Source organism: Nomascus leucogenys, chromosome 5 (genome assembly GCF_006542625.1).
Source record: "Nomascus leucogenys isolate Asia chromosome 5, Asia_NLE_v1, whole genome shotgun sequence".
Taxonomy (NCBI): Eukaryota; Metazoa; Chordata; class Mammalia; order Primates; family Hylobatidae; genus Nomascus; species Nomascus leucogenys.
Genome location: NC_044385.1, coordinates 6,856,676 through 6,870,946, shown reverse-complemented (window position 1 = coordinate 6,870,946; position 14,271 = coordinate 6,856,676). Strand labels below are relative to the sequence as shown.

General features: G+C 38.1%; 1 protein-coding gene across 4 annotated transcripts in view; it reads right to left on the bottom strand.

Annotated features, from left to right (window-relative positions):
• The window catches only part of RGS7 (regulator of G protein signaling 7), a 582,263-nt gene that overhangs the window by 566,719 nt on the left and 1,273 nt on the right, over positions 1-14,271 (bottom strand). For all 4 annotated transcript variants that reach the window (XM_012506446.2, XM_030812615.1, XM_030812616.1 and 1 more), the window contains exon 2: positions 14,040-14,167. In XM_012506446.2, coding sequence (XP_012361900.1) covers positions 14,040-14,117 — 78 coding nt within the window. In that variant the 5' untranslated portion in view covers positions 14,118-14,167. The remainder of the gene's footprint in view (positions 1-14,039; positions 14,168-14,271) is intronic.

Here is a 14,271-nt window from a genome sequence, read left to right as displayed (position 1 = left end):
GTCTTTGCTCATTTAATCACCACAGTAACTCTAAGAGGCAGGTACTGCTATTATCCCAGTTTGCAGATAGGGAAAGTGAGCCTTGAAGGGGTTTAGTAACTTGACCAATGTATACAGCTGGTTAGCAAGACAGCCTGGATTCAAATCCACACAGGTACAAGTACATACTCTTCAACTCTTTTTTTTTTTTTTTTTTTTTTGAGACAGGGTCTCACTCTGTCAGCCAGGCTGGAGTGCAGTGGTGCAATCTCAGCTCACTGCAACCTCCACCACCCAGGTCCAAGCAGTTCTTCTGCTTCACCCTCCCGAGTAGCTGAAATTACAGGCATGTACCACCGCGCCCATCTAATTTTGTATTTTTAGTAAAGATGGGGTTTCACCATGTTGGCCAGGCTGGTCTCAAACTCCTGACCTCAGGAGATCTGCCCGCCTCGGCCTTCCAAAGTGCTGGGATTACAGGCATGAACCACCACACCTGGTCTCTGGTACTCTTCAACTCTTACACTGCCTGGATATTAGTCAGCTAGAAATAACAGTCCTATAGGAAAGAGCGAATATCATAAAAATCTCACTATAAAAGCAGGACTAGGAAAATATTAGGCCCATCAGCACACCAGCAGCTAAAAATATTATCCCCAGGCAGAGATTTAGCACATGCTATTTTAATGTCCAGTGGCAATGAAGGAGATCTCAGTAAATGAAAGTAACATCAGTTACTCTGATAAGGTCAAATGGGTGCTACGAGAAGAGAAAAAACCTCCATGAGATTATTTCAATTGCTAATGAAATTACAAATTAGCCTTTGGAGCTGAGTTCATCTTTCCTCAGTGGATGGTGAGCTAATAAGTAAGTGTAAAAAGCAATTACAAAATTTACACAGACTTTAAAGACCTCCCCATGATTAAAAACCTAGCTCAGAAGTTTCAACAAAAACAACAGAGTTTCGGTTAGACAGAAATCTTAGTAGTTGTATATAGTCCGTAGGCCAAAGCCCTTCCTAAACTGTGGACAATCTGACCTGCCTTTTAAAGCTGATAGATTATCCAAAGAATATATATAAATGCCAATGAGCACTTGAAAAGATGCTCCATCATTAGGGAAATGTGAATCAAAATCACAATGAGATACCACTGCACACCCATTAGGATGACTATTACCAAAGAAATGGAAAATAACAAGTGTTGGTGAGCATGTGGAGAAACCGGAACCTCTGTGCACTGCTGGTGGAGACGTCAAATGGTGCAGCCACTAGAGAACATGGTATGGCAGTTCCTCAAAAAATTAAAAGTATAGGCTGGGTGCGGTGGCTCACGCCTGTAATCCCAGCACTTTCAGAGGCAGAGGCAGGCGGGTGATGAGGTCAGTAGATCAAGACCATCCTGGCTAACACGGTGAAACCCTGTCTCTACTAAAAATACAAAAAATTAGTCAGGGGTGGTGGTGCTTGCCTGTAGTCCCAGCTACTAGGGAGGCTGAGGCAGGAGAATGGCATGAACCTGGGAGGTGGAGCTTGCAGTGAGCCGAGATTGCGCCACTGCACTCCAGCCTGGGTGACAGAGCGAGACTGCGTCTCAAAAAAAAAAAAAAAAAATTAAAAGTACAATTACCAGGTGATCCAGCAATCCCACTTTTGGGTGTATACCACAAGAACTGACAGCAGAGACTCCACACAGATATTTGTATATCCATGTTCACTGCACTGTTATATACAATAGTCAAAGGTAGAAGTAACCCAACTACCCATTGTTAAATGAATGAACAAACAAAATGTAGTAAATACATTCAAAGTAATATTATTCAGCCTTTAAAAAGGAGAAAATTGTGGCACATGTTACAACATGGATGAACCTTGAGAATGTTATGCTAGGGAAATAAGCCAGTCACAAATAATACAAGTGAAATAAGATAGTCAAAAAAGAATAAATACTTTGTGTTTCTGCTTACATGAGGTACCTAGGACTGTTTAATTCATAGAGACAGAAAGTCAGATGGTGATTGTAATGGGGCTGGTAGGTGAATGGGAAATTATTGTCTAACAGGTGCAGAGTTTCAGATTGGGAAGATTAAGTTCTGGAGACGGATGGTGATAATGGTCGCACAATAATGTGAAGTGTACTTAGTGTCATTAAACTGTGCACTTAAATATAGCTAAAACGGTACATTTTATGATATATATTTTTACCACAATAGAAAAACCAAAAAAAAGAAAAAGTAAACAACAAAAGACTTCTTTGTGTAAATATGAAAAAAAATTACAGCACATTGAGTAAGATGTGTCCCTAACCTAAGGATCCAAGACAAATAATAGAGTAATCTTATTTACCTTTTTATATACTTTTATCTTCTTTAAAGGTGGCTTATGTACATACTAAAAAAATTTATATCCTAAATGATATATGGGATTTGCTTCAAAGTAATCAACTGGGGCATAGAGGAAGTGGGGAAGTAGAAACAAAACAAGATTTACCTGTGATGAATCACTGTTAACACTAGGTGATGGGTGCATGAAGGTTCTTTATATTATTTCCTCCACTCTTGTATTCGTTTGAACTATGCCACAATGAAAAATTTTAAATACTGCTTTATATTTACCATATACAACAGTTTTAAACAAAATATCAAGCCACTGAAGAGCAGCAAATTCTAAAATAAGGTAAAGAAAATTTTTAAAAGAAAATATTCCTTAGATGTCATCACTTCCATTGGTAGGAAAATCCATGTCCCTTTTCTGGACAATTATAATGAACAGTTAACATACACTGAACAATTGTTACTTATACAAGCTTTACATGCACTGTTCACGTAATACTAACAATATACCATTTTACAGATGTGGAAATTCAGACTCAAAGAGGTAAAATAACAGGATTCATGTTAAGTGCATTTTAACCCAGACAGTCTGGCTACAAGCCCTTCAGCTTAACAAGTACATTTCTTGAATTACGAGGGTATTTTTTTTCTTCTTTCTTGCTAGCCAGTTTAGACAGTCTCAACAATCCTGAGTTACCAGAATTAGAAAAACCTGATTGAGAACCCATGAAAAGCGGTATTTTGTTTTTTAAGGGATATGATCAATACCTTTGCCTCATCTGTCACAGTAAATCCCTGGTTTCAACATTAGCTTAGGTCAATTTAGTTCATTCACTAAGCACCTACTAAGTGTCAGAGGCTGTTAAACCTTGGGCACTGTGCTAGGCACTCAGATTTGCAGAGGAATATAAATTATTCTATTATAAGGACAGATGCATGCGAATGCTCACTGCAGCACTGTTCACAATAACAGAGACATGGAATTAACCTAAGTGCCCATTAAGAACAGATTGGATAAAGAAAAATGTGGTACATACATACCATGGAATACTACGCAGCCACAACAAAGAACAAGATCATGTTTTTTGTGGGAACACGGAAGTAGCTGGAGGCCATTATCCTCAGCACACTAATGCAGCAACAGAAAACCAAATACTGCACGTTCTTACTTATAAGTGGGAGCTAAATGATGAGAACACATAGATACATAGAAGGGAACAACACACATTGAGGCCTATCGAAGGGTGGAGGATGGGAGAGAGGAGAGGATCAGGAAAAACAACTATGGGGTTATAACTATGCTTAATAACTGAGTGATGAAATAATCTGTACAACAAACCCCCATGATATGCGTTTACCTATATATCAAATCTGCACATGTACGCCAGAGCCTAAAATAAAAGTTTAAAAAGGTAGACAGTGAACTACGACATGATACTGTATTGAAAACTAAAATATAATCATGAAGGTGGAATACTAGAATTCCCCGAGAAGAATTTTTATAAAGGTAAAAACCAACATATTAACATGATTGTATATTTATCTGGAAATACCTACATTTCTCAATGCCTATTTTTCTATTATAAAAGTGAGTAAAATGAATATTGCTCCTACTTAAAAGATACATTGAATTAGAGACTATTGCAATATAAACTGCAAGGCCTGGTATGGCATCTTGGAGAAGGAAAAATTACAAATTCCAATTTCCAAATCAAAGAAGCAACAAATGACAATAAAATATGTAATACTTAAGGCCAGGCACACCTGTAATCCCAGCACTTCGGGAGGCTGAGGTGGGCGGATCACAAGGTCAGGAGATTGAGACCATCCTGGCCAACATGGTGAAACCCCATCTGTACTAAAATACAAAAAATAAGCCAGGCATGGTGGTACGCACCTGTAACCCCAGCTACTTGGGAGGCTGAGGCAGAAGAATCACTTGAACCCAGGAGGCAGAGATTGCAGTGAGCCGGGATCGCGCCACTGCACTCCAGCCTGGTGACAGAGTGAGAGTCCGTCTCAAAAATAAAATAAAATAAAATAAAATAAAATAAAATAAATACTTAAATGTTTCTATTTCTCAACTTGCAGAGTTTCAATACAAATGTAAAACATACTTAAAATATGTGTTTCTATTACATTATTTGTTATCAGAGAGCAATAAAAATAAAATTTGATTTAAAAAACTGCCAACAGAAAATAGAGGTTAACATAGTATTTATTTTAGAAACCAGAAAACCAAAAATAAATAACTTATATCAGTCAGTTCTTCCTCTTTCATGGTATTAACCATCCTATGATGAGTTGCTTGACATCTGTGTTTTTCATGGTAAAATAAGCTCTGTGATGGTTCAGACCTATCTGCACTGTCCAAAACTCTATCTTCAGCGCTAACCATACGCATAGCTGCCCCATACACAGCCAAGGCCAAATGCATATGTAATGAATGGACTTGAATTCCGAATGTCCTGTCCATTCACTCATTTATCTAGAGAGCAACACAGCAAAGAGGCAAGAGTAGGGGCTGTGGAGCAGGCATTCATTCACTATTTTATTCATTCATTCATGCATCTATGCAACCAATATTCGAGGACACCTATTTTGTGCCATTGTTCTAGGTCCTGAGACACTGCAGTGAAAGACAGGTGTTTCCAGCCTCACAGAGCTCGACAGTTCTGCCACTAACCTTGGGAGGTCACTCAGTCTGCGTAAGTTGGTTTTCAGCTTTTATTTTGTTAGAAAAATAGAATACTAATAACCGATATGGAAGATTATTTTAAAGAAAACAAGTCATATACATAACGGACCTGGCACATGGTAAGTAAACACTCAATAATCAACAATCAACCAAAAGCCTAAAAACAAAATACCAAATATAAAATTTAGAACCAGTGACAAATAACATTGATTTCCAGAGCGAATGCACCTAGAAAAGTTCAAAGAGAGAAAACATTGTAATAATATTAATTATGTGTTAGTAGCTATATTAGTATGAATCTGTTCTCTCTGTATGGTATCAAATTTTCTTCAAAATCCCTTGGCATACACCATCTTAAGTATTAACAATGAAAAATGTCCATAGATTTCCGTACTAGAGAAAAAAATTTCTACGAAACCAGTTTGGCTGACATGGAGAGCTTTGTGTGGACAATGAAGGTCAGGTAGATTCGTATTGTTCTTGACATCTTCTAGCAATGAGTAAATGGGGGAAATCATGTCAACTGGGCTTCTAAATGACCTACAGCCACGGGGACACACAGCAAGCAGAGGAAGACTTGGTCAGGAAGCGTTTTGCAAAGATGGATTTTGCAAGGACACTAAGGTAAGTTGAGACACTTGCCCAAGCTTGCATAGCTACTCAGGGGTGGGGTGAGAGTTCACATCCGGCTCTTCTGACTTGGAGTCCTTTGACCCTTCATGACTACTACTTCTGCATGGGCTATCGCCCTCCTTTAAAAGTTCAGAGACATAGACAAGAAAAGGGAGCTTATAAAAAATAGATTCCTTTTATACGTCAATTTAAAATTCTCAGAAAGGGTTCTAAACACTTTAAATCCCTTTTACCCAGAAGCTTCTGGTTTTTGCTCAGTCTTGTTAGGAATTGGAGTGGCTGTGGTACATCTCTGAGATGTTATGAAATAGAGATGAATAGAAATACTTTCAACATCAGCAAATCATCTGAGGCCCCATAAACACCCTGCACAGTACATTCATGTTACATGCAGGCCTTTGTCTTACTGAAAGACAACCTATGTCATCTGATGTTAGGAGAGCCACTCACTTCAGACCACTGAAAGTTTCAAAAAAAGAGAAAAAAAGTCACAAACCAAGTAAAGATTCAGTGTCACTTACCATGATATCTACCATTCCCTTACGAGGCCATGGTCTATGGTCTTCCTTTAAAACTTTTGTTTTAAAGACCATGATCTATGGTCCTCCTTTAAAACTTTTGTTGTCTTCTCTTGAAAAAAATAATTTGTTGAACTCTACCTTGTTTTAAGCACTGTATGCAACTGTTTAAGTATAGCATATTATTCTATCTCTTTTCTTGGACTTGATGCTATTTGTTCAAAGTCCTTTACTTCCTGTCACGGTGCTGCCCAATCCAATGGCCACTAGCCACCAAGACTATTTAAAGTTAAATTTGAATTAATTAAAATTAATTACAATTTAAAATCCAGGTCCTCAATAACACTCACCACATTCAGGTGTTCAGTTACCTCACGTGGCTGGTGGCTACTATATTAGGCAGTGCGCATATAGAACATTGGTCGTGATAGAAAGTTCTATTGGACAGCATCACCATAGGGCATCAAATCCAGGACTTCCAGCTAAGATCAGATATGAACAGAACGACCACCAGAATAGGTCAGACTAAGTTCCCAATCTTATCGTTCCTGGGGTTCCAAGAGCTAAACTACAGGTCAGAGGAAAAAAGCACCTAATCTATTTAGAGGCGTTGACTAGACATCCTGGTATAATCCACGATGTCCACGAAGCAATCGGGATGCTGATTATTCACTGACACTAAATTACAAACACAAAGTCTTAGTGGATTTATTGACAGAGAAAGAAAGAGAGGCCATAGAAAGACAAATAAATAAAGACCTGAATTCAAGCTGTGTGACTTCGGGCAAATTGTGTTACTTCTCTGATCCTAAATTTCATAATCTGCAAAATGAAAAAGTAGATAAACTCCGAGTTCCCTTTCACCTCTGAAATTCCTGGATTCTAAGGCTTTATATCGTTTGCATAATATCCAAGGAACTGTGCAGACTTCCAAGATATGTAAGACAAGATACCAAAGACTTTCCCATTAATGAGTGGAGGAAGCTCACTAGACAGGGCTAAACAATGTAAGACAGGACATTGTAAGTATCATAAAAATGGTATTACCAACGCATCCTACAGAATCCTCCTCTTTATCTTACCAGAAAAATATGACTGGAGGTAGTGGAAATATTCGCTTTTCTTTCATTATCAAAAAATATGGTAACATAGGGTACCCCACCTGGCACATATCGGATGTTTAATAATTTTTGTTAAATAATAGTAATAAGATAAAATGATAATAATATTAATTATGCTAGCAGGCATTTATTGGAAACCTAATATATATTAGGTTCTATGCAAGACATTTTCCCCAGGCTATCCCATTTTAGCATCAAACAGCCCTATGAAGAAAACATTACAACATTTTTTATTTTTTTTATCACTTTATAGGTTAAAAAACTGCAGTGAAAGGAGTTAGGTCGCCAAACCACAGCCACACAACTAAACAGTGGCAGAGCTGAGATTTAAAACCAAGACTTTCCAATTCTAGTGCACATGCTTCCTCCATTTCCACCCATTGTCTCCTTAAGAAAACTTTTACTTGTTAATCACCAGAAAGGACCCAAGAAGGCTCAAACTTTTTGGGAACCCAGCTAATTTCATAAAACTGCCATTTCCTATATATTTTTTCCAGAAGAAAAAATAACAATTTATCTTTCTAGATAGGCCACTCAGCCAAAATATTTTCTAGTCTAGACCAGGTGGCAATTTCAGTGGAGCTGGAATTGAGTTCATGATTGCCTATTAGTGTTCCAATGTCCTGAGACTTTTTTTAATTAGACACAAGACAAAGGGCGTTAAAAAGAAGCCAAGTTAAATTTGCATTGCTGTGGGCAAATGGCAGAAAGAAGTGGGCCATTGTTTCCTAAGGAACTGGGCACCCATTCTATCTTTTACAATTATTTTATAATTAGGTTGATATTTTGTAGGATAGAAGCCTGCGTAACCCTGACATCCATATGCCTCCTTATCACTGTCATGAAGTGGAAAGCAAGGGCCAATTATTTGTGTTGCTTGTTTTCCACAATCCTGTTTTCAAAGAGACTTAACATTAAAGTCACTAAACTGTCCAAATTCAAAATATTTCCACATTCTCTGCAGTGATCACATTCTGTCACCCACACTTCCTAAAAATACCCTGCTTTCCATCACTCACTAGAACCACAGAGGCTATTAGAAGGTAATAAAATCCCTCCAGGGCTTCTCTTTTGCACATTTGCACTTTCCTCTGATCAATTAGATTCAGGGAGATTGGAAGTGGGAAATAAAAGAAATAAAATCCAGGCCACAAATCCTTCTCATAATCCCACAAATAGCACTGACAAACAACAACTGGTGAGGAAAGAGCTCAACCCTGGAAGACTCTCCTGCTCTAAACTCAATTATTATCCAAAATTCATCATTAAATGATTACTCATAAAATCCTTCTATCTACTTCTCATCAAAAATTATCATCATGGAAATATCAATGATGGTCCTATCTTATCTCAGGGTACATGTCAGTATTAGTATCACTGAGGAAAAAACAGGTCTGAATATGTTTAGGGTAGACAACATCCCTTGGTCCAGAAAGTTTCTTTCAAATAATCTGATTTACAAAAGACACTCCGTTTAAAAATTTTTCAGAAATGGCAAGATACTTCTCTCAGTGCCTGCCTCCCATCTGAGCCCTTAATTTAGAAATCTGAGGGCTTAAAAGGACCTTGCCTTTCATAATGATCTTTTACACACATTCCTTCCTTTTCTAGTGGGTCTTTGTCTTGTTGTCCCTCGTATATATTCCTCACTCTGCTAACATGTAGTAAACCCAGACAGATTAAGAAAACTAAGGTTCGAAGATCAACTGGGCACGGTGGTGCACACCTACAATCCCAGCTACTCAGAAGGCTAAAGCAGGAGGATCACTTGAGCCCAAGAGTTCAAGACCAGCCTGGCCAATATAATGAGACCCCATCTCAAAAAAAAAGCCAACGATTATTTTTCACAACGGGGATTTCGGCGAGAAACATCGACACCCTCAGGGTTGACCAGAAGGGCAGTCCTGCACTGACAAGTCTACTGAGTTAATGTAGAAAATGTCAGCTAGCTCAACGCTAAGAGACTAGTAATGTCTGTGGCCCAGTCTCTTCCAAAGAAGAAATCAAGCCACTCCTCTTTCTGGCAAGTATGTCTCCTCTCACAGAACAGGCTGACTTCAGAAGTAGCTTTCAAAGACAGTGCTTAGGTCAAGCCAATCAGCATAAGTACTCTTCCTGGTTGGGTGATAGCTCTCACTGTGACTTCATATAAGAAAAGCCAGTGGTCTTGTCTTGCTCTTCAAGAATGGAGCAGTCACGGCTGGGCACTGTGGCTCACGTTTGTAATCTCAGCAGTATGGGAGGCTGAGTGGGGAGGATCGCTTGAGCCCAGGAGTTCAAGACCACCCTGGGCAACATAGTGAGACCCCATCTCTAGAAAAAACAAAAAAATTATACAGGCATCATGGCACCCACCTGTAGTCCCAGCTACTTGGGAGGCTGAGGTGGGAGGATAGCTAGAGCCTAGGAGTTCGAGGTTAAAGTGAGCTATGATTGCACCACTGCACTCCAGCCTGGTCAACACAGCAAGACCCTGACTTACAAAAAAAAAAAAAAAGAATGGAGCAATCTTAACCCTAAAATAATAACCTTTTTCCACTAACACCATATGATACCATATTTGAAAGATTTATTCAGGTACCTGAGCTTCACAGGTAACAAGGCTGGCATCTATTCTCTTCTCCAAAAGGCACTGTTTCCTCCTTTACAACTAAATAAACAGTGCAAATTATGTCCTCAACTTTAAGTCAGGTTTGAAAAGAAAAAATAAAAACAAATGAATGCAAAGCAAGCGACTATATAAGGATGAAGAGACAGGACAGGAGAATGGAGGAGAGAATGGGCGTAGGAGAAAGGTGAGGGGAAGGGGGAGAGGGGGGAGGAACAGTGAACTTGGTAAGTTTGCTATTTCCAAAACCATGTTTACTGCAGTAAGATAATGTATAAGGAAAACATTTTCATTTTCTTTTCTGACAGCTTGAGCATAAATGATTGCTGCAATAATATCAGAAATTATTGGGCATTTTGAGAAGTCTTGCTAGTGAGAAGTCAGCATTCCAGCCAATTTGAAGCTCTGGCCCCAAGGTGCCCTAGAAATTTTGTTTTTCAAATGCAGGAATGTCAGCTGCTGGACTGAAAGTGATGTATACTGTCTAGTGGACAGCATGCTGGCCAGACACCAAATTTGGAGTGTCTCTCCCTGTACTCAGTTGTTCTTTACGGCCAGTGCTGCCCTCACAAAGGAGAGTTTTGTCCAAAGCCGACCAAAAATGGGGGTAGTGTTTAAGATCCATCAACACCAAATAACACTGAGTTTTTATTTGTCACCTCTACAGATTCTTCAAGAAGCTGATCTGAATCCAACACCTCTTGGAGCTAGTTGGGTCTCTTCTTCCTAAGGCAGTTGATTACTTCTAGTTCTAATCTAGTTAGGGGCCTGTCTGAAGGAGGGCTAAAAAGTGCCAGGAATAAAAGCAGTCAAGCCTCATAATTTTATGTGCTTTTAAATAAGACGTCCTCAAGTACATAAAACAACATAGCCATTGTAATTTAATCATCTGCTTATGAAAAAGACAGCACTCTACACAGAAGAACTGATAAGGCAAATACTTGGCCTATACGGATTTTTAAAATGTGCCTCTGACATCAAATGAACTCTACTGAGACTCCCTGTATTATGCCAAAAACCTACTGGCCAACATCCAAGACTGATTTGCAAGTACCAACCCTACTCCGGATCATGAAGCAGCATTACTATCACCTGTACCCTTCAATAGGGTGATATCCGCTCTACCTTAACAATCAGAGTTTTATCCACTGTACATTTTTTCCATAAGATTCCTATGGACTTCTCCATGGAAAACAGATCCCTGGAATTTTTCTGTGATTTGGAGGAACTCCTGTAATTTGTATAAGGATAGTGATAACAAGAGAGACATCAAACACACACAAGAAATTTACACATCCCAGCTTTTCTGTGTATTCCACTTTGGAAACCAATAGCCTATGAAGATAAAATGGAAACAGTACATACACATCTTGAGTGCGTGTAAATCATCAGAGTCATACGCAATAAGTAAACAGGCGGTGTCATGAGGAGGGAAAACACCACAAATGCTCCCAGTTCAGAACACACTTTCAAGAACGATGCTTCAATCGTGACGTAGAAGGGAAAATGGGCACGAGTCAATAGAACAGCAATTTCTCTATCCTTTCTCTCCATTGTTACTAAGCAATGTCCTGTTGGAACTGAAGTTTTTTTCTAAGTCTTTGATTGACTTCCTGATCAATAAGCATTGTAATCTAGTGTTTATTCTTTTATGAAGGCGGAGCAGTTGAAATATCCTAACACACATATTCAACCAACAACCCTCTCCAATTACTGTGTTGTTCTTCACACTGAAATTTGGCCTCTACTGAGAAGATATCAAGTGGAAAGCCCATATAAGATAGAAAAAATAGAAGCATAATGGACACACGAAATATGTGATGTCACGATCTATGTCTACACACAGATATAGACCGTTCGACCTGATAACTAGCGAATGACAAGCAAGGACACTGTGTCTCTTTATACATTATCTGATATTATTTATATATTGTTATTTCTATCACAAAGAAAAACAAAAAATATATGCTCAGAGAATACAAGAATAGACAGACAATCCATAGGTAAGCATTAAGAGTAAAATGTACTGAAAGGAGTTATTTTTTTCCAATAATGATTTATCAGGAAAATCTTTCTTTGAAAAGTAAGTTATATGTGGTCACTAATCCTAAGCAAAGAACTAATAAAAGAAGGGAAAAATGAGTGGCACAAGCAATTCCAAGCTTAATCAACAAAATAATCATGCTTTAAAAAATGAGGTAGTACATTCTCTTCCTGAAATCACTATAGTCTGTTAACTTAAAAGTAAAATTAATGGTGATTCAATGCTATCCAACGCTGTGTAGAGTAAACCCAAAATTACCAATATGAGGCTCAGGTACACTAAACAGTCAAATAACTATTTCTGAAAGCCCTGTCTTCTTTTTTGTTGTTGTTGTTGTTCTCAAAATAACTGACTGAATGACACACACTAGATGCTGCATACTTAGTTTATTTCTAATGAAGATAACTATTAGGTGTCCAATCTACTCAGTCCTCAATCTTTTAAAGGGAAACAGAGAGGGAATGCAATTGTTTAGCCTAACAGAAATAACTTCCTACTACAATTTTCCAACCAGAAGTCTAACTCTTCACATTGTATACACCCATAAGATAGAATTCAAAATTCTCACAGCTTGCATATTACAATATTCAGTCTTACCAAACAACACAAAATATTATGACTTATTTGAATCCATCTAACTCCCCCCAAAATATCTCTTCTCAAAATCAACTCTAAATAGAATAGACAAGTATCCAGTTATTTCAATTAACTTAAAAATACAATACTAATAACTTAAACTCAAGTGGATTATTTTCCTGATTTATGCAGTTGGAATACTTTAAGACTAACATAGAAAACTAAGTTCTGATTTATCTTTCCCATCATACTGTTTTATCTCAGACACATATAAATGTATTCATGGGTATACAATATAGTACTGTTCGCCAAGGCTAGAGAATAAAACAGCTAGCATTGTACCAGGACACCTGTGCATCTTTCCATTAAAGCCATAGCAATATTCCCTCAAACACATATTCATCACTACCTTTTAATGATTCTGGGCTACGCGGATGAAAAGTTTTGATTTAGTGCAGGTTAAAGTAGCACATAGTCTTTCATCTTTATTCATAATCAGCTCTGATCCCCTTGCTGAAAAAGAAATAAATGTAAACATCTTGAACTCTTCAATGGGCTTTCCTCTAATTAAAGCCTTTAACAATTTTGGGGTGTTTCAAAGTATGACTTCCTTTTTACCATTGTTAGTGTTAACTAAAGAAATATTGCCCAATAAGCACTCCAGATAATATACTTAAAAAATCATCTATAAAACGCAATAAAGATGATTGGTGCAGAAGAACACCGCATCCTCAATTTTAGTAAGAATTGTTGATGATAACCAGAGTGAAGTTACCTAAGCAATCACTCAAAAGCACATGTAATACTTAAATGCATCTTTATTATGGTTGCTCAGTGTCTAAAAGTTTGTTGCCGGGAGCATTGCTATTAAATGTATAAGGCTGTCAAATCTATTTGTGGCCAAAAAAAAGCAACTCTGCAAAATAAATATTATTTAATGATTTAATAGGCATACAGCACTAGAATATAAATACCCATAAATACCCCGAGTCATAAAAATAACAGAAAGTAAAAAATAACTTCGGCTAAGACAAAAAAAGACTAGAATTGTTTAGTCAAGAACAAAATTAGTAAAAACCACATACATTTACACCGACACAGTCTCTTGCCACAAAACTGCAAAGTGGTCTATTTTTATTTCTAAAATGTGATACGCTTATATCATTATTACAACCTAAATGTTTAGAGGGGGTATAAGAAAAAGCTTCTAAAATTATTACGGATGCAACTAAATCATGTGTATAACAACCAAAATATCTGGAATGCCCAAACGTGCTGTTATTGCTCAGGACAGAATAATCTATTCAAAACCAGCAGGCAACATGTGAGGAGGCCTCATTTACTTCAATGTGTTTCTCCACGTATGCATCATTTGAGAATGTCAGATCACTTTCACGTATATAGTACATAATCACTGATGATCTGGGGAATCCACGAGGCCACAAAGTGGATACATACTCTCATCTAGAGGGGGAAAAAATCGAGAAAGCCAGAAGTTTCCCGTTTTCCAAGAAACTGAAGACGTTCTTACCTTTCTGTACACCAGCATGTTGGGTGATTCATCGGCCACCCCGTTGCTGGTCTGCCCATAATTATTCCCCTGGGCCATGTCACCCAAAACTTGGTCCACTCTCAAGATACAAGAATTATCAGTGTGCCCTGCAAAGGGTTAGAGAGACTTCAGTGAGATCCCAGTGGGACTCCCCTGATTCATCCTCATCATTCACAGCACCCACCCCACATGGTGCGTTCTTACAAACTGG